General features: G+C 44.5%; 3 protein-coding genes across 4 annotated transcripts; all 3 read right to left on the bottom strand.

The window, feature by feature from the left end:
• Positions 1-2,572: 2,572 nt before the first annotated feature.
• Positions 2,573-4,573, bottom strand: LOC146611136 (ribosomal biogenesis protein LAS1L-like). Its single transcript, XM_085345041.1, has one exon. The coding sequence runs from the start codon at positions 4,447-4,449 to the stop codon at positions 2,716-2,718; it is 1,734 nt and encodes a 577-aa protein (XP_085201167.1). The 5' UTR covers positions 4,450-4,573; the 3' UTR covers positions 2,573-2,715.
• A 2,320-nt stretch (positions 4,574-6,893) lies between these two features.
• Positions 6,894-11,059, bottom strand: emd (emerin). 2 transcript variants are annotated; one of them, XM_085345282.1, is made up of 7 exons: positions 10,941-11,059; positions 10,572-10,650; positions 10,118-10,213; positions 9,722-9,756; positions 9,595-9,620; positions 7,790-7,843; positions 6,894-7,702 (listed from the first exon to the last, which is right to left on the bottom strand). In XM_085345282.1, the coding sequence occupies exons 2-7, from the start codon at positions 10,648-10,650 to the stop codon at positions 7,537-7,539; spliced, it is 456 nt and encodes a 151-aa protein (XP_085201408.1). In that variant the 5' UTR covers positions 10,941-11,059; the 3' UTR covers positions 6,894-7,536. The 2 variants fall into 2 exon arrangements, with proteins under 2 accessions (XP_085201408.1, XP_085201407.1); XM_085345281.1 differs by lacking the exon at positions 10,941-11,059 and having other exon boundaries at positions 10,572-10,674.
• A 576-nt stretch (positions 11,060-11,635) lies between these two features.
• On the bottom strand, positions 11,636-22,224 carry nlrc3l (NLR family, CARD domain containing 3-like). Its single transcript, XM_085344422.1, has 12 exons — positions 22,075-22,224; positions 20,837-21,013; positions 20,209-20,304; positions 19,747-19,912; positions 18,919-19,066; positions 18,431-18,523; positions 17,223-17,572; positions 16,347-16,559; positions 15,316-15,491; positions 14,951-15,227; positions 14,231-14,446; positions 11,636-12,224 (listed from the first exon to the last, which is right to left on the bottom strand). The coding sequence occupies exons 1-12, from the start codon at positions 22,098-22,100 to the stop codon at positions 11,838-11,840; spliced, it is 2,325 nt and encodes a 774-aa protein (XP_085200548.1). The 5' UTR covers positions 22,101-22,224; the 3' UTR covers positions 11,636-11,837.
• Between the last annotated feature and the right edge of the window lie 1,632 nt (positions 22,225-23,856).

Here is a 23,856-nt window from a genome sequence, read left to right on the forward strand (position 1 = left end):
AAGCATATAGATAGGGCTGGACCAGGTGACCCTGAATCCTCCCTTAGTTATGCTGCAATAGACGTAGGCTGCCGGGGATTCCCATGATGCATTGAGTTTTTTCTTTCCAGTCACCTTTCTCACTCACTATGTGTTAATAGACCTCTCTGCACTGAATCATGCTTGTTATTAACCTCTGTCTCTCTTCCACAGCATGTCTTTATCCTGTCTTCCTTCTCTCACCCCAACCGGTCGCAGCAGATGGCCCCGCCCTTCCCTGAGCCTGGTTCTGCCGGAGGTTTCTTCCTGTTAAAAGGGAGTTTTTCCTTCCCACTGTCGCCAAAGTGCTTGCTCATAGGGGGTCATGTGATTGTTGGTTTTTTTCTGTATCTATTATTGTAGGGTCTACTGTACAATATAAAGCACCTTGAGGCGACTGCTTTTGTGATTTGGCGCTGTATAAATAAAATTGAATTGAAGGTAAATTACAGCGCAGGAACACGAGAAAACACGGTGATGCAGGACGCTCGCAATACTTTGGTCACTTCAGTGCACGCAGTCCCACAAAACTGGATGTCACGACGCATAAATGTGACATATTTTACTCCATATTCATTCCTGCTGTCTTACTGTTTATATTTTACTGCTGCACAGTCAGCGTGCAGCACCTATCATGGAATTTTGCATGTACAAGGACAGTAAAAGGCTATTCTACTCTATTCTATTCTATTGTCATTTGCAAACACTGATGCAGCCGTGTATTTATGTGGAACATTTGTAATATTACTAGACATTTGAACCTAGGCCAATATCAACGAGTTACAGCAGCTTTGAATTCATTTCAGACTGGATGTAGCCAGTTACAATTCAAGTCTCACATAAGAAGTATTTTGTTAACTTTCAAATCAGATAAAAGCTTCGTTGAAGAGTGCACGGCATCACTAACACCTGAGGGTGTTCTATAGCAAAATCAACTATGATGTGCAAACGTTTGGAGGCCTCGAGGGCCAAAAGGTCAGATTGCTGACTCACTGACTCAGAACAGGACGTTTACATGGAACTTGCTTTTGACAAATATTGCAGTACCTCCACCTTTTTTGGGTTGAGCTGTCCTATATACATTATAGCCATCAATACTTATAAGCCTACTTGTAATACATTTGTTTAACCAGTCCAATGTGCCCATTCACGGAGCATATCCATCATGGAACATAAGCGACCAAGATGGATATGATGTGGTTTAACATTCCCAGAGATAAGAAGTAGCAGAAGAACGACACGCTTCAGCTTAAAGATTTCCTAGAATTATTTTTTAGAATCTAATTCTATTCTAAAATCATGTTTAAAGGAAAGTACAATTGTTGTGAAGAGCCATAACACAAATCATTTGGGGCAGTTCCACAAAAGAGAAGAACAAGGGCACAGGTAAAGACTTCATTCACCTCAGTGCACCGTCACTTTTATACACCACAACATATATTTGCTTGTCCTTATTTATATTCATACCTACATCTCTGTATTCATCAAGTCAGCTTAATATTTATCTAACAATGTCTCTGCTTCTACACTAATTGTTTATGAGTTTGTTGTATATTTGCTGCTCTACGACGAATAAGGTTTCTCTGATTCCAGTTAATGTCCATTAAATCTGCGTGATCAATGGCATGCAATAGAATTTAATGGCAAAAAAGCATTATTTTTTTTTAACACGTTGGGGGTTGACATGTTGTTTTAGTGAACGACCTTGGGTTAAACTAACTCTGATCAGCTGTATGGAAACAAAATCAACAGACTCTTCATATCAGAAGCTCAACCTGCACTGTGCTCACAGCACAGTCAGCGCTAAATCTGATTTGAACTGACCAAACTATACAGTACCTGTATGAATACTATGAAGGCCGGAAGTGAGAGGCTGTGGAGTGGGACGGTCTGTGAGACTGAGATTACCCAGAATGCACCAGTGAATGACACAGGAAATCATTCCTGGCTGTGGATACCTCCCTGCACAGCTCCTCCATCTAATGCACGACACACACTTTTGTTCTACGGTGAAAATAACAATTTGTTACAGTTTAGCCTAAAATGCCAATGATATATATTTCTCCTCTGCAATATTTTGGACATTTATAATGGAGCTATTTATATATATTACAGCTACACCTTATATTTTGTAACTGTGTAATGTATTGTGTTATTTAATTTTGTTCAGTGTTACTGCTCTTATTGACTCAGAGCGACTGTAACCACAGAATTTCCGCAGGGATTAATAAACTCTTTATTTCACTTTCCAGCATGCAGAGAATGTGTTAAACGTTTTTCTCTGCCACCTACTAATAATATACACAAAGAACATAAAGGCTTCCACCTGGCCCAAATGACCACAACTACGACATATTTTCAGTGTCAGTTCATCAGATGATCAGTTTTCAGGATTCGGATGTATTGTTTGGTCTATTAAATGTCACACACTTGCAAAGAGCATGGTTTATTTGAAGACACAGAGTAATCAAACACCTCGTTTTGTTAAATCAGAACATTTTGTCTTCTGAAAGTTTTATTTCTGCTTCTGCCAACATGTTTAGTTAACGAGCTCAACTGGACAGAAACAATCACAACTGCTGAACCTGCACTGTGCTCATGGTTAAAGCTCCCACAACATTTTGTCTTCTGAACATTGTATTTTTGCTTCAAAACTGCTTCTAGCACAACAAGAGTCAGCGGAGGCTGGAATGAGACTTAAAAAAGCTTCAGTCCACATTTCAGTTTGTTGAGCTCGCTGTTGCTCCAGAGGAGGCCCTCAGCTGGCCGGGCTGGAGCCGAGGCCCCGGGGATGCTGCTACGTGTCGCGCTGCTCTCCAGCTCCACTGGCTGGTCAAACACAGTCATTATCGAATAATTGTCCACCATGAGGCACGACGGGTCGTCCGACTGTCCAGGAACTTTACCAAGGGCGTAGTTCTTCCATGTGACATTATCAGTGCACACCTGCCACGGCGAACCTCTGAGGGCAAGTGCTCTTTCAGCCTGCACGTCTGCCCATTTGCGCTCCTCACTTCTCTCCGAGTCCATTGGTGAGGAATGCAAGGGACGGGCGTCCTGCCGGGAGTGTTGCATCTGGTCCAGCAGCATCCTCACAGTATATATGGGCTGCTGCTGCTGCTGCTTCTGCTGCAGAGGTGTGCTGGCCTCTGAGCGCTCTGTCTGTGTGTAGATGGAGCAGAGCTGGAACAGCTTCTCTCTGGTTTCCTGAGGGGGGGGATGCTCCATGTCATCCAGGACTAGCTGGATCAGGTGAGGTGTGCTGATGCAGGGGGCATCCAGACATGCAGAGAGAAGCTGCTGCCACCTCAGCTGGATGCGGTTGATGAAAATCCTGTCCTTCGTTCTGGCTTTCTTCTGCAACTTTGTCTCAAAATGATATTCAAATTTGTTGTTGTTGCAGAGGAGGACTTCTGAAATCCATGCAGAAATATAGAAACACCTGTGACTGTTGGGCTCTTTGCTGAGCAGCTTCAGTTCCACAAAGAGCTTCTCCAGGAAGAGGTGAATGAAAGACGGAGAGTTAAGCATCTTTAGCAGGGGCAGCCAAAAGCGCAGGAAGGTTTGTGGGACTCTGGGCTCAGTGGGACTGGCACTGTCAGAGGTTGCACAGCCTAATGTTTCCAGCTGCTCCATGGTAGGAACAAGAAAACCGTCTTCCAGCAGCACATCAATCAACAGCTCACTGGACTCCAGTGCAAACTGCTTGATCTCACCCAGCAACCAACTCATGTCTGCTAAGGGGGCCTGCCACAAGCTCTTCTTGTCTTCAGGAGACCCAGCATCAAAAGCTTGGTACTGGTCCTTCTCATAAGAGATCAGCAGCTCCCGAGCGTTTCTGTAGGCATCCACTTCTTTCTGCCTGGCAACGAGCTCATCTTCCTGGCGCTTGACGTCCGCTTCCTCATCCTCGCCATCCGACTGCAAGTCCCAGCGCTCATCGGGGGCTCCTCCCAGCTGTCTGGACCAAAACTCCTGCTGGAGCCACTCCAGGACCACCTTACACCCCTTTCGGCACCATTTCAAAGAAGGAAGCGTCCGATGCGTGATTTCGTGCCTCAGATTCACCACCCACTCGGGGATGTTCAAGTTTCCAGCCAGTCGCCTCAGCGGCCGGGCTGTTCTTCCCTGCTGGCGCTCCGTGATAAGATTAACAAATCTTACCAGGGCCGTCCCGTACATCAGGGTCAAGTCCTCTCCGGTAAGCTGTCCGGACCGGTCCCGCACCTGGCAGCGCACGAGGTCCGCTGTGCAGTCCACGGCCACAGGAAAACTATTAGCGCACCTGGCCTTCCAAGCCGATATCCTCTCTAACGCAAACCTCTGCAGAGAGGAGTCCATCGAGTAAAGGTAGTCCCGAACCTGATCCCACTCCGCTTTGTTAAGCCAGGCTACCACATGGCGTTTTTTCTCAGAGCCCTTTTTCTTCATTGTGCGCGCTCCGGACCTCACGCTCAATCTCTCACTCACCGGGAAAAAGCCGCTCGCCTCACGCAGAGACCACTCGCAGATTTATATGACACAGGACCGCGTTCAGAGCTTCGAGTTTTACCGTCGCTTCTCGCACAGTATCCAGGAAATGACGCTAACGTTTTCTTCGGCTTCGTTTGCGGCTGACGTTCACCCTGCGGGCACGCTGACGCCTCCTGCTGGATTGGAGGATGGAGCGATGGTTCTACAGAGCGCTTATTTACATGATGCTGGTCATAAACGAGCTTTCTTTGGCTATGGTGATGATCACAGTTTATTTACATACTCTATAAATTCACGCTGTTTAGTTTTAGACACTGCACTTTTTTCTTGCATCGCATTCATTTGGACATTTCAGGCTATTGTTGCTTTCATGATATGACTTGACTAAAAGAAATGTTATTAAGGAACCGGACCACGGCAGGTTTTAGAAAACCCATCCAGAATAATTTTGTAGGCCCATACAGGGACCCCAAAGGTCAAAGCTTCTGTTGCCCTGCTCACGCAGTCCTACCAACAACTACCCACTGTGAAAACAGGCAGGTAATAACGTTTTGGCACATTATTTATGATAAGAACCCACCGTGAGGGGAAATGCAGTTGTGGAGAAGATGAAACCACAGAACATGTTTGATGACGCTGTCAGAAATATGAAGTTGGGAAAAAGTGACTGATGAAAAGCCCCAGTAAAGTGAAAGTTAAAGTGGATCTTATTGATATACTGTAAAAGAACTGAAGAAATGAACGATATCAGGCTATATTGCATTTTCTCAGACAGACTAATTTATCTGATAGCCTTTGATTTTTGTTTTCTTTCTCCGAGGGCAGCTGGATTAACAGCGTATTGATTTATAGGATAAAATATCAAAGAAAAGATGTCTAGTTTGACTTTGGTAAGAGACATAAATCCCTTGAGGACTGTCAGGAACAGCACCCCGTGTAAACATCAGCCGACATTCCTGAGGGCTTTCCCCTGGTCCTCACGTCACGCCGAAGGATGGCGGTAATGCACACGGTCGCTGTTTGACAACCGCCAATAAAACCCACGAAGAAGAACCCGAGGTCGGTTTGGATAATGGCGGGTGTTCTGATATAGAAAACAACTTGCTCGTCATGTGTATTCTTCATTGGAGGTAAACATTAAATACAATATTAACTAAATAAAGTCATAGTTGTGCTCACATAGCATTAAACGCTGCTCTGTGATTTGTTTGAACGTGAGCGGCTCATTAATGCACTGAAATGATGCAATGTATTTATTATTCATGTATCTGTAGAAGTTTACTGGCTCAATGGCGCCATCTTTCAGAGGCAGTAGACAAAAGGCTGAGGTGGCTTGTAGAGCAGAACGCTGTGGTGGGGAACTCCAGGCCTCGAGGACCGGTGTCCTGCAGGTTTTAGATGTGTCCTTGATCCAACACAGCTGATTTAAAGGCTAAATGACCTCCTCAACTTGTCCTGAAGTTCTCCGGAGGCCTGGGAATGAAACAATCATTGGATTCAGGTGTGGTGACCAAGGGTGAGATCTAAAACCTGCAGGACACCGGCCCTCGAGGACTGGAGTAGGAGACCCCTGGACTAATACCATGAGTGTTGGTGAGCTTTTTACTCCCCAGTGGTCTGTACCATACAGCAGACCATAGTTTTATGGGTACAGTTCAGTAAAAATAGTCCACCAGGCCCCAGCAGTGTGCACACAGTGAGAAGGCTGGGACACCTATCACAGCAGCCGTACCCTAATTCAATTAATCAGGTGGAGGAAAGATTAAAAGAAATGACCCTACTCTCTCTTTTTAAATAAAGATCAAAACTATTAACACAGGCCAAAATGGTTTGCAAACATGCTTTTTATGCTATACAGCTGGACGTTAAAACGTGTTTGCATGTTTGCAGACCTCTAAGCAGCACTTAGAGGTCCTGCAGTTTTTTGGCATTTCTTAATTTGGCTTCATTTTTCAGATCCAGAAGGGCCCAAGCAGGGTGTGCTGGTACACAGTACTTTAAACCACATCGTGGTCAGTGTGTTAGCGCAGCATCCCATCTGCTGAGACATTCCAGTAACAGTCCAGCTCATTGACCATAACACAGAATCCACGTTACTGTCATTCTTAGCCTGCTGCTGTTTCTAGCCAGAAGAACATGGAAACATTAGATCACTAAGGTCTTTCAACATGGCAACAAAAATGATGTCAGATATGCGGACATACGGTTTCTCGTAAAATGTCTTCATTACATTTTCTTTTTTTTTATTTTTACAAAAAATACCTTTAATAATTTGCCTCGTTACATTTCTTGTCAGTGACATTTTATTAAGAGTGTAATTCTTTCTGCTTTACAGTGACTTAAGAAACTGTATTATTGTTATTACACACTGTTACACTGACGCACACTGTTTAGGAGTGATACTTTACAGAACAGCAGGAAGACAGCATTTCATTCTTGAGTCATTATAGGACAAAGTAACATTTTAAATCCTATGGAGCAGGTTTGGATAAGCTGGACAGAGGCAGGTGTAAACTTGTTACACAGCGCTGTAATCAACTCGTGTACTTTCACTGTGGACACAACGAGTCAGTGTGAGTCCGGTGTTTTGAATCTTCTTCGGTTTTCTTTCTCTGATGCTACATGATTAAGTACATCTCAAAACTCGGGTAAATAGAAAATAATAAAAAAGGACACTGCTTAAAACTGTAATAAAACAATTACATTTGACCCTGAATTAGATAAGAAAAAGGACAAATGGATGGCTTTAATGTTAGAGGAGCTAAAACAGATGTTTCAGACAGAAGATGAACTGGGGAGCTGCACCAAAGGCCAGTAACAGATAAATAAGTATTATTTTCAACAGTATTACAGGTGTACAAAATCAATACTGGCTGGTCACTAGAAGCTTTGGCTTTAAAGTTGGACAGCAGAATCTGAAGCTACTGTAGCAGAGTCCAAGTAAAAAGTGGTGAAGCTCAAAAATAGAGTCTCGATGTGACATCGATGGAACAATCCTTCCATCCAAAGGAAGATGATTCCCGAATGAACAACTTCCACTGTTCATCACACGATGTAGGCGTAGGCGTAGTAGCACACAGCCGATAACACAGCTAAAGGCAGCAGCACCAGAATCATCTTCCACAGGCTTCCTGTGGACTTGTCTCCAGTGGGCTCCCCTGATCGTACAGAGGTGTGATTGGTGGAGCTGTAGGTGACCTGCACGGCAGCCCTGAGACACAAAGGAGAAGAGGTGGGTTAGATCCGGCTATAAACTCACGAGCTCAAACATGTGACTGCTTCATACTGCAGGATTCACTCTGTGTCAGCGTCTGGTCCCTCCACTCCATGTTGCTCAGTGCTTCGCTTCACCCTGTGTGCAGGAAACACACAGTTCAATACTTAATGTTCAAGCCAGCACTGGGTTTGTTTCACTGCACTACATTTATGATACATTTTAGGTAAAGTTACCCCAGGGTTTACCATCAACGTGTCATCACCATTATGACTGAGCTGACAAGAACAGTGGATTTTATTAACACACATAACAGATTTGCACTGGTAGTTAGCTGCATGCACTTTTTGGTTTAAGGATGGCTGGGTATTAAAATGTTATCAAGTCCAATTAAATAAAATATCCTCAAACAAAGGTCAAGAACGTGATAAAGTCCCTCACGTGGAACAAATGGCAGTAAGTACCGTGGCAGCTGCATCAGCATCAGCAAGTTAAAATAATGAAATGCTGCAGTTTGAGTTTCACATGTAAACCATCTCTCTGCTTCCCTCGTCACCTCCTGGAGTTCTCCCATTTTCACATGTCAATGATTTGATTGGCTGAATAGCATGTGTGTAGTGAGTTACAAAGCACACGATTGGTTGGTGTACACACAACAAGAGATAAAGGAAAACGTTGCACAGATTAATATAACGTTAGTGTAAATACTAGAAAATCCAACCTATCATCTTACAGTGTAAATCACAACACTGTACTAAGAAATGTGACTCTGCAGAGTTCTGACTGACATCTGGGTAAACAACAACAATCTGCCCTTTCAGTTTTACTTCCATGGTAGTGTGGACCATAACACAGATGAGGTGTGATAACACCAGTGCAGTTTGGGAGAATTTCATAGAGGAAATAAAAGCACAGTGTTGTATGTGGGCGGTGCAATATAATCAGCTTTAAGACTATCCAACCGGAGCGGTGTGCTGTCAGTTAAGTAAACAACATTTAACTTCTTTTTGCAGTTAACACTGAATGGAACGATGTTTGCTAACTGGGTATTAGTTGTTTGTAAACCAGTCTGGTGGTTGTTGGCAGGTTTCAACTGGTGTTTCTAAATGGTTAGTAGAGAGAGTGGTGCATCGAGAACCACCAGTATCTCGCCAGTCAAGGTGAATGTTGTTTACCCATGAATGCCACAAACCCACACTATCATTTTTATGAGATTCATGTTCTGTTTAATCTGCTTCACTATAGTTTCATGTCCACATTTGTGCATGCACACACATGCACCATGTTTGAAATGCACGTGTCAGCGGAGCGGCTTCATCGATCCATCATTGTCTCAGAGGACGAGAGGATCTTAAATTAGAGCCTCATCCAGATGCTCTAACCCAGGGATGTCCAACTCCAGGCCTGGAGGGCCGGTGTCCTGCAGGTTTTAGATCTCACCCTGGGTCAGCACACCTGATTAGTTTATTACCAGGCCTCTGGAGAACCTCGAGACATGTTGAGGAGGTCATTTAGCCATTTCAATCAGCAGTGATGGATCAAGGACACATCTGAAACCTGCAGGACCCTGACCCTCGAGGCCTGGTGCTGGACACCGTGGCTCTAACCTCTCCTCAGCCGTGCGTTTGCTGCTGAAATAGTGTCACTAGTGTTGTTTGTGGGGACAATGAAGACAGGCCTCCATGAGATCATTAAAGAGTCACATTATAATCAAGGTAAACGTACTTTGCAGGTGATGATCTAAATAAACCCTCAACACCTCAGCCTCGCAGGTCTCGACAGAACAGGTTGCTGCTCTTTTTCTGCTAACAGGTTAATCAGGATGTCGTGTTGCACGAGTGTCTTTAATGTGCCTTGTGATGTTCTGTGTGGGTTATAGCAGTACTCACATGTTGGCAGAGCGCTTACGTGTAGCCTGTCGAAATGAAAGCAGGAGTAATTGTAAGATTATTGTCTTTTTCCAGAGTAGAGGAGTTGGCACAAAAACAAAGGGGTAGGCAGACAATCAGGACTCACTGCACTCTGGTATGTGATGTAGGTAACTTCCTCCTCTGTAAAAAAACAACACGAAACACAAATCATCAACTATTACCTCAAAGTTACACCTCCAAATCTGATCAGAGGACAGAAACAGGAGGAGCAGAGTGAGCCTGAGAGCGAGCTGCTGGGGCTGACCTCTTCATACAGACCAGTTATCATCACTGCTGCTGTTTCCATAACACTAACGGATTTAAACTTCAAATTCACAACTATGAAGGGAAGAGAGTTACAGTTCACCACCAAACACCACAGTCTCCTGACTTTACCCAATCACCGTTTGTGTGTTTAAGATTGGAGCTAAATGAGCCCGATCCTTAGTATTCTTCACTCTGACTGAAACACTGACGGCTTCTACCTCAGGCTGCTTCCTACCTTCCTCTCTGTAGTAGGTCTTATCAGAGGACGTCTTCACTGAAGCCTGCTTCATCGCCTTTTCAAGCTTCCTCTCATACAGATGCCGAGTGGAGTCTGTGTTCACACAAAAACACTTCTTCAGTATGTGAACAAAGGACAGACACTTATTTAAATAAATGCTGGAATGAATTAAAAGCAGTTTTTGGGTTCACATGACCTTTTGTAATGAATGATTTTAATGTCACGTGGATCCATTTTTATGATGCAGTGTAAGCAGTTTCCACATACTGTCCACATATACCAAGCCAGACCTGACGTAGCGGTAGCCTCGCGTTATAAACTTCCAGTGTGAAGGAAGTTTCCCGCAACATTTTCCTCATGTTTCAGATGCAGAACAGCGCTCACGTGGATAATCTGCGTGTGTGGAAAACACTTCACGGCGCAAAACTGCGATCCCTGTGTGTGTACTTACCCACGATGGGTCCGTGTTTGATGCCATACTGAAAGAGCAAGCTGCCGAGCTCCTCGTCGCTTTTCTCACTCAGAGACATCTGCAGACAGACAGATTCAGACATGCGCCACCCTGCGCTCCAGCAGGGAAACCAACAGGCTACATTTCAAAACCAAACTTTATTAGTCAACGTTTAAGACAGTCGTACATGTTGTAAAGCGTTTACTTCTTTGGGCCCCGTTAAAATGAGTTTCCCCGCAGAAACATAGTTCCGAGAACTGACCTGGCGGCTTTTTGCGTCCCTCTCGAGAGAGTAAATCACGCTGCCACAAACAAATGAAAGCGGCGCATGAACAAAGCTGACGGTAAAGTGGGCTGAATGTCACTCACCTTTGGAATAAGACGACGGCTGTGCTGCGTGAACTGAGACGAAGGAAAGTCGGGCACAGCAGTAAAGCTCACATGTGGGCGTAACTTCTCCAGAATTTGGAGACGTTAGGTTGGCACACCCGCAGAGCACCGCTGATCCTGCTAACCTGACCTAGCCTTGTTCTGTAGCACGGTTACCAGTGCTTTGCTTTTAAACGAGTAATCAGCGCTCAGAGCGGGTCCAACAGGACCTTTGTTATCGGCAATCTGTGTAACATAATAGATATCCCCCTCCCGCCGATCCATCCTTCCAGCCCGGGTCCTCTACCAGAGGCCTTGAGGGTCCTGCGCAACACCTTGGCTGTTCCTAGGACTGCGCTCTTCAGAGACTGGGAGGACTCCGATTATCACTGGGACCACCGGGAGCTTCATCCTCCACATCTTCTTGAGCCCTTCTAAGCAATTTCATGTCATAAACTTTTGTCTTCTCTCTCATAGCTTGTGTGTTTTTTGTTGTTGTGAACTGGTGCTCTATTAATAAAACTGAAACAATCTTTCATTCTTTTCGTGGAAGTTTGTTCAGTGCATGACACGCATTTAGTTTCTATTTCACTCGTCTGTAAATTAATATCGGCTCCCTTACATTAAGCTGGAGGGAAATAAAGACAACAGATGCTGAAAAATGGCGACTAAATGAAGTAAAGACATTGTGTGAATACATTTTTATTAGTGCTCTGTGTAAGACTTTATAAATATAAAGCAGTACTGCAAGTCTCCTCTGCTGGAATGCATAAAAACGTGATTTTGTCTGGTACAACGGTAAAAGGATCATCATCTTTGATGTTGTACTCCAAACAACAAAAACTTTAATGTTCATTACATTTATGTCAAGTTTTCATGAAACCACGCAGAGTTGAATCACTCATCGCTCTGTGTCATCTCTCTAAGGCACTCCCTCACGTTATCCACCCTTTCAGGTGGAGCCTTCTGTATGGTCTGCTCCAGCAGCCGCCGTGCTTGATCCAGCCCTCCTACCTTAGGGGCGTTCTGGCGGAAGAGGTAGCCGCAGAGCTGATTGTCATGGCAGTCTGGAGAAAGCAGGCCACACAGAAAGCGCAGGAACATGTCAAAGTGACCCAGTGGGTGGTTAAAGGTTCGCACCAACGCACACTGGATCAGGCCTGCGATGGACTTGGTTTGTTCTTTGGATGCAAAGATCTTGGGCATGTGCAAGATCCCAGAGTCCAGGACGTTCTTCTCCTCTGTGCGAAACATTGTGAAGACATACAAAGCAGCCATGAACTCCTGCAAGAAGGAAGATAGAGCTTCTTAAAGCGTGATCTCTACAACATACAAGTTTTTCACATTTTTGTGTATGTCACAAGAAACAGTTGATTACAGTGGCTCCTCGTTTATCGCGGGAGTTACGTTCTAAGAGTAACCCGCGATAGGAGAAATCCACGAAGTAGCCAGTTTTATTTTTTTACAATTATTATAGATGTTTGAAGGCTGTAAAACCCCTCACTACACACTTTACACACTCAGACAGACACGAACATTTTCACACTTTTCTCTCTTGTTTAAACGCTTACAGTTCAAACCTTGGTAGGAAAATAAGTCCAGTATTATAGAATGAAACCAAACACACCCGCGGCTGCCTTTCAGGGCGCAAAACGTTTCGTCGACAGTGTTTGTTGGAGCAAACCTACAAACATACAGTGCAGCACTTCAGAGTCACACTGCTAGCGATCAAAGATTTATATAAATTTGACAAGCTGACCACATTCTGTACTGTACAGGAGACACGGCACGAGATTGATTAACAGTGGCCTGCAGCCAATCAGGACGCAGAACACAATGCGCTGTAAAAAATAAAAAATGCAAAATTGCACAAAAAAAATCAGTGAAACAGCGGGGCTGTGAAAGCTGAACCAAACACTGTTTCTGTGGTGGGTGGGTTGATCCCTGGCTGCTCCAGGCTGCATCCCAAATGCCTCGGGAAAGATGCTAACCCCCAAGTTCAGATCTAATGCTCTGCTAACCACTCCCTGCAAATATGATATAAATTAAACAGAAACAAACAGAAAATAAAAAATCTACACAAGGATGCTAGGGTAGCTGAAACAGAGGGAGAGATGGGAAAGTCTGCAGCTTCAACAGATCCCTACATGTGAAGTGTATGTTTGATATACTAGAAGGCGTGTTAGTGTGTAAGATGCAATGCAGCTTGAGTTGTGCTAGCTTCACTACCTTTATGGAGTCAAAGGCTACGTTCACACTGCAGGTCTTAATGCTCAATTTTTTTTGATCAAATCTGATTTTTTTTTCTGTCTGGTTGTTCACATTACAAATAAAATGTGACAGCAAACATGCTCTACTGTGAACAGTTCACGGCCCTCAAAGCAGCCCGCATGTGCAAAAGAAGACGTCACACACAATATGTCTGTGAAGGTTCTCAGTCATCCAGGTCATCGTAGTCTAAGGAGCTTGGAAAGAAAAGCGTCTGGACTTCTTTGAGTTGCTTGAAGACGTTTCACCTCTCATCCGACAAGCTTCTTCAGTTCTAAGGGTCAATGGTGGGGAGTCCCAGAGAGTCCCACACCAGCGAGGGAGGATAAGAAAGACAGACGCAACAGGCCTGTCTTTAAATCTGGGACTCCCCACCATTGACCCTTAGAACTGAAGAAGCTTCTCGGATGAGAGGTGAAACGTCTTCAAGCAACTCAAAGAAGTCCAGACGCTTTTCTTTCCAAGTTCCTTAGACGTCACACACAACGTGCTCCGTTTATGGAAGTAAAAATGGCGGCTACAGAGCAAGTAGGTGTTGTTGCAGCAGTCTATCAATTTCTGCACAGTCGTAACTGACATAATTTTGACGAATTAATTAGAGAAAGAAGGACACTGAGAAAACAGAGAGGGCCTGTGCTTTAACAATGGCCGCCATGCTTTCTCGTTTGTCTTCTCCGGCGCTGATAATTGGCGTCTGTCTTGTGTCAGTGACGTAAAAGACGGATTTAATGCAACATGACCATTCAAACAACAGTCGCTTTCTAAAACATCAGATATGTATTGGATTCAGTACCACATACGAAAGTGACCCAGATCGGATTTGTGCCGTTCACACTGTCATACCATGATGGGATATGGGTCGCATAGGGTCAGAAAAGTCAGATTTGATGCGCTTTCGCCTGCAGTGTGAACGTAACCTTAGACAGTAAAGTTTATGGGAAGGTTGATGTCCGAGCAACAGGAACCTGTGAAGAGAGCTTATGTCAGGTCTGTTTGAAAAGAATAAGCACGAACATGTTTACCTGGAAGGTGAAGTGGATAAAGGAGTACACTGTCCTCCCATTGGCAGCTGGGGCGGGGAGCGCAGTGCACATGCCGCAAAACACGGCCACCTCGTTCAAATTCAGGCTGTACTCCTTCAGATCGTCTTCATAGAACACGCTGGTATCCTTCTCCAGCATTTTCAAGGCCATCCTTCCCAACTGTACCACCAGGTTTTTATCATCAGTGGACCATTTCTGAGTGCAAAGAACACAAGAAGATAAAAACAAAGCTCTGACACCGAACATAAGCTTTGCAGTTCCAGGGCAAATGCCTGTTCATCGGTCTTAATGGAAATAAACTGGGATTTGACTGTGTTTGATTTATTGCTCCTTTAAAGCTGGGCCACATCTGGACTTTTCTGTTTCAACAGCTCTTCTTTTCACAGCAGCTGCGATGTCATCCACTCTGCTGCTTTGGGACTGCAGCGTACACCCGACAGTCATACATTAACACTCAGTTACCGACAGTATAGACAGTATATGACCCATCAAAGTCATACTAAGGCTGTAACTTGGCCAGTTTAAAAACAAAGACAGTATATAAAAGATGGATGCATCCTCTGTGACATCACTTCAGAAACTCGTGTAATACACACTGTGGACAAAGCCGCTCTTTCTCTCCTAAAGCTAGCAAACTAGAGCAGCAGTAGTTTGCAGCAGGACTGGAAGCTGTTTGGAAATGAAACACAGACACGTTACCAGCTCATTTTCCCTCCTGTCATAGTAAAACTGCAGCCTGCGATTCATCTGGACCATCAAAATGTTGACGTAGAACGGCGTCAGTCTGGGAGGATCCTTCCCGTAGCCCCGGTAACGGTAGCAACGCTCGAACACCGTGGCCACCATCCAGCACACAAACGGGTGGCGAGCGGCCATGACAAGTGTGGGGAGGCGCTTAAAATGAGACAAGATCTTTGCTCCCAGATCCGTATCGCTCTGCCAGCGATTCTTCAGGTAGGACTCTTTCATGTCATCGCTGCGGACAAAGGGGGCAAACGGATTAACTCACAGCACTGAAACTAAATCACGTGCACACAGACGTCAGAAAGAATCAGCCGCCATACTTGAAGCCCTGGATTTCTGTGACCGCATCGATGAACTTGGAAGGTATCTGTGAGACAGCCCCCCGTCTGCCCAGGATCCAGAGGCGGGCGCCGCGGAGCACAGTGCCTCTGATGATGTTTACTACCAGGACGTCAGGATGTGCCGGAGTGTCGTTGTCATGTATGACTGGAGCATTCTGGAGACAGAAAAAGGAAACAGACAGAAATGCGTCTGATTGAGTCAGCCACTTATCTTAGCAGCCAGGTTTATTCCTGCTGGCTAAACCTGCTCAGTTACAAACAAGATCGTCACAAGTACTTTACTCCATCTTCATTTAACCTCCTAGGACCTGACCTCCACATGTGTGGACATCACATTTCCTTTAGAAATGTGTGGTTTCTTGCACATTGAATTTTGGTTTGTCCAGACCACAACACTGAATGTTGGGCCTGATATCCACTTACAGGGACGTTATGCTGCCACTGTTCTATCCAAATGTAAAACGAATGTCCTCGTGTGTGGATCTGATTTTTCTCAGAAACAAAAATCAGGTAAGAAAGAAAAAAAAAAAAAAAAATCACAAAATTCTTAGTTTTTACATTCATCAGGTCCCAGTGACAGAGCTCAGGTCAGTAGGTTAATATAGCTGTGTCATGTCAGGATATCATTGCAAAAACAACGCCATGTGCTCCTAGCACACACAATGCCACTGCTCAAGCATCGTCCTCTGTGGGGAACATGATGCTGTTTTAGAAGCAGAACAGCTCTGCTGTGAATGATGCCGGTGACGTTGTGGGAACGAGATGAAGATGTGTTACACTGACACTACATATCAAAGATGGTTTGATGAGTGTGCAGCTTGTTGTGTGGTTGGAAGGAGGTGCTGCTGCTGTTCTGTTTAGTTAGTCTGAGAACAGGAAGTTAGTCTCACAGAATAAAAAGGGTTTTCACTCAAATCTTTAAATATCCAAGTGTGTTTGTTTCCTTTATGTGACTTGAGCCAATGATGTTAATAAGTCAGACATCAAAGTATGTGAATGGATGGGTTTACCTCCCAGTCCAAAGAACTCTGGTAACGATCAAATGAGTCCATTATGATGAGAAATTTACATTCGTCCTCCTCCAGGAAAGGCTTTACGTCTTTGCAGTCAGAATAAAAATATTCAATGATTTCCATGATGGACATCGTCTGAGAAGGAGGGAGGTGTTTGTTTCGCAGGACCCACAAAGATCTGAATGAAAGTTTGATGACAAACTGGATATCCTGGATAGAAAGAACAACAGAAAAGCTTTTGGTAATGAGCGAAACACAGGAACAGTAGCACAGCTCGTCTCTGCTGCAGCTGGAAAACCAAATACTGGCGAATCAAACCAACTACGCTGTGTGCTACTGCAGTGCTCAGGCTTCACACAGTATATAAGATGATAAAAAGGGAAATGTAGACAAAATATTGTGTAATTCCAAATATCAAACACATCTAGAACTCACACTGGCTTTCATTTATGGAACGAGCTAATTACAGCCCCTAACCCAGCATTCAGGAGGATGAATGGATGGATGACATATACAAAAAGTTCATTCCCCTTACAGCTGTTATCAGAGTGAAACAGACCGAGTGAAGCTGCTGGGATTTCTGTGTTCTTTCAAAGTAACTGCTAACGCTCTTCATGTATCAAGTGCACGAGACTGGAAAATAGTTCAAACAGTGAGCTCCTGCTGGAGTGACGGTATAACCACGTGTTTATCCACAGCAGGGTCCAACCCGAACGCTTTTTCTTGTCAGGACTGGCCTGAGGCGCTCATTGGGTCAGGATACGCAGAATGTAAAGCATAAAGGCTCAGAGAACTCAGACCTCCCCACTCAGGACCAGCCCAGAACACACCCTGCTGTGGCTTTACTGAAGCTGTGATTTGTAAACATCTCACCTTATTGGCCCGTTGTTCGGCCCAATCCAGGCAGAATTTTCCCACACACACACTCATGCCAACTCCTGGAAGCCCTGTGGTCACCAGCGTCCTCACCGGAGTGCCGTCATCTTTCTTTAGTCGGATCAAATTGTTCAGTCCAACAAAGGTGTCAGGGCTGGGGACCGGGACAGGGGACGCAGGTGGTCGTAAATCATGGGTGGGATAAATTCCTCCACAACCAGAGGTGGAAATCTCCGGCTCCACAAAGACCTTGTCTAGAAAGTTCTGCTTCCCAGCTTGAATGACTCCCTCCCGGATGACTTGATGGTCTCTGAATAAAGCCTGCTGCAAGCGGAAACGCATCAACGCTGTGTCGGAAAAGATATGGAGCAAAGTGAGAAAATGACATGTAGGAAAGAAAGAAACATTCAGTCCTTCAGGTACGTGTTGTCTAAATTCTGAGAGCTAAAATGAGATCATTCATCATCATTCAACAACACATCGCCTACAGGGGAAGTAAGAGGTTAAATCCAGGACGTCACACAATCTATTTACAAGTCAAGAAGCTTGCAGACAGAGCAGGGGTGTCCCACCCCAGGCCTCGAGGGCCGGCGTCCTGCAGGTTTTAGATCTGACCCTGGGTCAGCACACCTGAATCACATGATTAGTTCATTCCCAGGCCTCTGGAGAACTTCAAGACATGTTGAGGTCGTCATTTAGCCTTTAAATCAGCTGTGTTGGATCAAGGACGCATCTAAAACCTGCAGGACACCGGCCCTCGAGGCCTGGGGTTGGACACCCCTGAGACAGAGGTCAGAGAATAGATGTTCGAGTGTCGGCAGACAGCAGGAGCATCAGAGTTGCACATCGAGCTACAGCAACTTTCTTATTTGTGATGATTGGAGCAGCAGATGCTTTGTAATGGCATGAAAATATAAAATGTCGTTTCATTTTACACATGAGTAACCCTGCTAGTATATGAATTGTTGAGCCATGGCCAAAAACAATTATATTGTCACTCTGACTTAAACAGTCTCATCTCTGACACAGCGACCACAGCGATTCTGAAGTAATCCCATTGAGGCTTCCCAGAGCTGTTCCCGCAGATATTGGATGTCATTTGCCGTGAGGCATAAAAGCACTTTGACCCTTCTTGAAACAGAGACATGAACATACTCTGCTGATGGTGCTGAAACCTCCTGAAAGCCCACGCACTGTCCGCTCACCTCTCTTACACATGTTTGACAGCTCCTCTGCTTCTGGCTTCTTGTTGATATGTTCCAGATTTGTTATTGTGCGAGTCAGAGCTCGATCTTGTCCTGCAGAGCACAGTTTGCATCCAAAATAAAAGCAATAAGAATGTGTGACACAAGTGTCCATCACAGCAACGACTGTTTCAGCTGTGAAATAAACTTTTACACCAAAATCCCCCCACAGCTGTAAAAGACTGGTTGGCAGCTGTTGCTCCTAAGCGTGGCCCAGCCAGTGATTAGGCTCCGGGAAACACCTTTCCACACGCAGGTTTGGATTTTTCCCCATAAACTCCTTCATTTAGAAACTGCTGCTTTAGTTTACTTGTGTTGTCTGTTTGACATTTCAACTTGTTTGATGAGTTGAAACATTTAAGTGTGACAAACACACCAAATAATAGGAACTCAGGAAGAAGGCAAAGACTTTTCACATCACTGTAGGTGCCACAGCTGTGCTTCCTTACCGAGGACCTCCAACAGCCGGTCTACAAAGTCCAGTATGTCTCCATCGTACATCTGGTTCAGCTTCAGGTCAGCCTCCCACTGATAAAACCACGACTTGAATTTCATCATTTCTTCCCAGGACAGCTTGGTCAGGGTGCTCTGAATATTCTACAAATAAAGAGCACCTTATGAAAACACAACTTAAGACGATGTCTTGTCTTGCTGAATGCTCACGTACTCAAACCCATGGACATGATTTATCAATAAAACTTGTAACAAAACGGCAAAGTTGCTCTGAAATTTGTCCCTCGACTGCCAAATGGACTATCGGGATTTGTTCCACCCTGAATGTTTCATGTGTGCGCCCACTGCAGGAGCCTGCTCTGCAGGACTTCACTCTCAGGCGTGTTTTGGGCAGAAAGATGAAGTAACAGCAGAACAAGTGGAAAAGTCTCAAATGGACTGATTGGGTGTTTCAGGGTTTTCTGGCCCCGCAGACCTCTGACTAATCCAGAGAAGCTTCATCTGTAGCTTTCTCTGACTCTGTGTCAGCCCCAGTGTGTATGGGACAGCTGTCACACACACCTGCAGCTGTGACCAATCACAGCCAAGATGTAAAACGTCTTTATAACCTGAGGAAACATGACGGCTGCTGTTTGTCATTGTGGCACTGATCTTCATCACACTGAAAATGCAGACAGACGTCTGAAGGAAAAGCCTCCTGACAGCAACAAGTTCCAAACACTTTGGACAGAAAATGGTGATTACACTGTGTTATTCAATGAAAACGTCTTTAGCGTGGACACCAAGCGATAGCTTCAGTAAAGACAGACAGGCTTTGTACCAACCCTAAAGACATGAGGCAGATCCTGTTCTGGGTGCAGCCTGCCGGGCTGGCTGTTCTCGTCAGGCATTGGATCATCTGGTTCAATGGGCTCAGGCGGTTCTGGAGAATTAGTTATTAAATACTCATCTTCTTCCTCATCATCTTCATAAAAGTCCAGATCAACAGAGCTGGGAGACAACCAGAAGCACAGGGTAGAGTCAGAGACTGCTGCAAACACGGTTACACAGCACGCATCCTGCCTGACCCAACACTGGTGAACAAAGTGTGGTGGATTTCTATAAATATCACTCTTTGGCTCTTCTAATAATAACGTTTGTCAACAACATTTGTTTTTTTTAAGTTTAATGTGTTTGAAAAACAGAAGACAAACCAGCCCGGGTCCATCGTCATGTTAAACTGAAACAGTGTGTGTGTGTGTGTGTGCGTGCATACGTGCGTGCGTGTGTGTGCGCGCGCGTGCCACCTGGTATCAATGACCACAGCTCCGGGCGCTCTGGTCTGCTGCGTGGTCATGGTGTACAGGGTTTCTGGAGAGTCGGAGCGATCCTTGATCTGTATCCTGGTCAGTATGAAGAACAACAAGCTGTAACAGGCTGCAGCAGCTCATATCATCCACACCTGCCATCCTCTGTAACTCTAACAGGATATTCAAATGTACCAGATGAGCTGCTGTAAAATGACTGCCCTGCTTTCAAAAGCAGAAAAAGAATTATTGTCACTTCTGTGTTGCTGAGCATTGAAGAACAAATCCAGAATGGCTTGTGGCAGCGCCCCCTGCATAGAAACAGCGCAGGTCCAATCCACGACATTTTTTAAAAACTCTGTACTTCGTTAGCCTGTATTTAAACATGACAGTGAAGTTGAAGCCTAATCCTAACAGCAGGATCAGCTGTGTTTAGCTGCACTGTCTTGTGCATCGTGCTGACTGTGCAAACTTTCTTGCAGCTCAGACAGTGGACAGGCTTCATTTTTAATACGGGCAATTAACTGGAACTAAGGGTGGCAGGCTAACTGTCCCAAAAACACACAGCAAAGAGCAGAAGTCTACAGACTGAAACTTCAAATCAGATAAAACACTCAGGACCAAGTACCCTGTCCCTGTGGGAGCTCTCGGTTCAGGTAGTTTTGCTACCACGTCTGCAGCTTCCTGCTTCTCCTCCACGTTGTCCTCCATGTCGTCACTCTCGCTCTTCATTGAACCGTAGCTGGACGGTGGCCTTTTCCACTTCTCCTTCTCCTCGTCCTCCTCATCCTCTCTCTGGAAAATGCTGGGTGAAGGAAAAGAAAGTTTTAGTGTGCACCTGACTGTTTCTTAAACATCATTCTTCTCACATATATTCACTCATATTAAGTTTTGGTTGTCTGGCTGTGACAGAGAGGTGTAAAGGTAAACATTTTTTTCTGAATTGCCACGTTGCTTTCTGAAAGACGCGCCTGCACTTACTCGTTATTGTTTCGTTACTACATTATTGGCTCCCTCGTCAGCCACTTTATGTTTTCCTCCTCTGTGTTTCAGATTTCTGTGACCGAAGCTAAACTCGCTCCATCACATCCCAACTGGCTCCAACTTAAACAAATTAATTCCTGATGGTGCTAAAGGCTGTAATACTAAAGCCAACAGGATGGTAAAGAACAGCAGACAGTATGAGAGCAGAGGGATGTTCAGAGTAGCTTTAACAGCTTTTTCAAATTCTAAATGTATGTGTAGCTTATGGCATTGAAACATGAAACATGATGTGCACTACTTTGTTAGTTCGGTGCTGCACAGCATACAGTTGTGTTCCTTTGCAAAGGACGGCCCAGTGCATCCAGGTGCAACAAAGGGAGCAGTGAACATGTTTCTGGAGCACTCACAGCTCTCCTGGATCCATGACTGGATCCATGACACAGTGACACATGCAGGAAAAAGAAGTCTGACTGGAAATTCATAGACTAGTTTTCAGCAAAGATGGCGGTTGGCCCACAACTGCCTCCCTGAAGTTAACAGCAGAAACGTGAAACATCAGCCAGTCACAGTGACGTGACGTTTACTTTCCTCGCTCGCTGTAAACGCGGATTTCACTCGCTTTCTTGAACTCTTGCCCCCTGTGTCCACACAGCTGGGCTCTTTCTTTTCACTTGTCTCTGCTGTGACAGGGAAAAGGTCACGCAGGAAGAGGCGTGACGGGGGGGCTCGCTGCATACCTGATAGTAATAAATGCGTGTTAACACTTGAGTCAGAGCTGAGTGGTCTGTAGCGCACAAGGAGAGTAAACTACGAGGTCCCGTCGGAAACACTGCTTCTCTCCTGAAGTCGCACACAAGCTGGGAAGATAATGACAACACCCACCTTTCGACCTCCGTGTCCGGGTCCATGTTTGTGGTTGGAGCAGACTGGCACGGCACGGAGCTTAGGCGGCTAAATGTTGCAGCACACAGTTACTTTAACACGAAAACAAGCCGACCGGCCTGCCGCGCTGATTAAGCTAAACTATACCACTTCCAACTTTCGTTTTCGACTCGTTTCCTTCCGCGAGCAAAGTGCAACGCAAACCCTAAGACTTCCGGGACAGCTTTTCGAAATAAAACCATGATCGTCGTTAGATACGAGTATATTTTAGAAAGCTACGTGTGTATGAAAACAGACACCACGGGCAGTGCTCGGGGCTGCAACACCACTGCTGTAGACCGCAGAGCTGCGCATGATCTTAATCACGGTCATAGAGCAGCTCAGATGTTAGTTTGAGACATATTCGGGCTTCATAAGTTAGTCCATCCATTTTTATTGTATTAATTATTAGTAGGATTTTTGAATAAGGTTAAAATAATCCCAAATAGTAGAAAAATCAGATTAATACAAAAAAATAATAAATAATAAATAATAAGCATAATATTTATTTGTAACATTTAAAGCTATTGTTAGTGTTCGACATGACAAACGTGGACCTGAATGAGCTCCTCATCTAAGAGAGATGCAGTGTTATGTTGTGAGAAAAGCACAGGGCAGCTTAAATCACCATCTTTTCAGTGTTCCAGGGTCTCCTCTAAAGAATTGTCTTTACAAGTTCAAGTGTACCACTTCCTACTTTATTAGGCAGATCTGTAAAATCCAGTGTTGTCTGTACATTAGTAATTCATATCAGTTCTTAGCAGGTCAATTCAAACATTATTTTCTGTTTATTTTCTATTGTTCTAATGTCCTCATAAACACAGGACGGGCAAACTGTTAATGCATGAAAACACTGCAACACAAAAGTCCAAAGATGACTTTTTGCGGGGACTTTTCCAAGCCCTAGCAGGAAAACAAACTAAACAAAGGTGCAGCACAATGTCAAGGAATTGGCACATCTGAAGCCGTTAGACTTGTTTGGGAGAAATGTTTGTGCAACCACATTTTTAGCTGGTTTGTGGTACCACAGAGGATCCAGTTTTACCACCACAGTGTAAGACTGTGAAGTGAGCTTACAGCAGTCAACTACAGTGCAGGCCCTCTTTTCTTTAGGTCTGGTTTTCAGTGAGCCAGACTTACTTGTTATCTTTGAAAGTTTTCCAGGCTTTCTTTCAAAGCTTTGCCTTTGGAAATTGACTTTTTTTTTCTAACTGATTGCAGTCTAGTCTTTATAACATTTCGTTTGTGCAGAGGCGGAGGCAGACATTTGAAACACCAAAAGGTAGTATGCATGTGGGATTGGGGGGGGGGGGTAGAAATGACTGAAAGATTCATTGGCTCTGTTTTGAGTTTTGTTCAAAAAAGAATGACTTCATATAGGGAAAAATATATAACACATATGCAGGACACCTTAAACTAGTTTTTTAATAAGCAGCAAGGCAGAACAAAATCAGGGCTGCATCAAGACACAGGGACTAAACCCCAATTCAACCAGACCCAGAACTGATCCGGAATTAAAACAGGACTACAACAGTTCAAAATCAGGACTACTGAGGATTTAACCAAGACAGAACTAGAATCAGAACTAGATGATAGTAGCACTAAAAATCATCATAGACCTGCACTACACTTATTTTTTAATTCTACCAAAGTCCACTATTTAGATTGAGAAAAATGTATATAATTATTTAGCCTTGTTGTGCAAACAAGCTTGCAGAACTTAATAAATATAGAATTTGAAAA

The sequence above is a fragment of the Diplotaxodon limnothrissa genome, linkage group LG20 (assembly GCF_057381915.1).
Source record: "Diplotaxodon limnothrissa isolate DT_005_m linkage group LG20, D_limnothrissa_male_GT1.1, whole genome shotgun sequence".
Classification (NCBI taxonomy): domain Eukaryota; kingdom Metazoa; phylum Chordata; class Actinopteri; order Cichliformes; family Cichlidae; genus Diplotaxodon; species Diplotaxodon limnothrissa.

Bases quoted from the DNA above. Each gene is read 5' to 3' on its own strand.
- emd (XM_085345281.1), bottom strand. From the start codon at position 10,674: ATGTCTGAATCTGTCTGTCTGCAGATGTCTCTGAGTGAGAAAAGCGAC. The intron at 10,214-10,571 runs GTAAGTACACAC...GTGTGAACACAG, and splicing joins CAAACACGGACCCATCGTGG to ACTCCACTCGGCATCTGTAT. The intron at 7,703-7,789 runs GTGAATCCTGCA...TTTGTGTCTCAG, and splicing joins GGACCAGACGCTGACACAGA to GGCTGCCGTGCAGGTCACCT.
- LOC146611136 (XM_085345041.1), bottom strand. From the start codon at position 4,449: ATGAAGAAAAAGGGCTCTGAGAAAAAACGCCATGTGGTAGCCTGGCTT.
- nlrc3l (XM_085344422.1), bottom strand. From the start codon at position 22,100: ATGGACCCGGACACGGAGGTCGAAAG. The intron at 20,305-20,836 runs GTACTTGGTCCT...CATACTGACCAG, and splicing joins AGAGCTCCCACAGGGACAGG to GATACAGATCAAGGATCGCT. The intron at 19,067-19,746 runs GTTGGTACAAAG...CTTTATTTGTAG, and splicing joins ATCTGCCTCATGTCTTTAGG to AATATTCAGAGCACCCTGAC.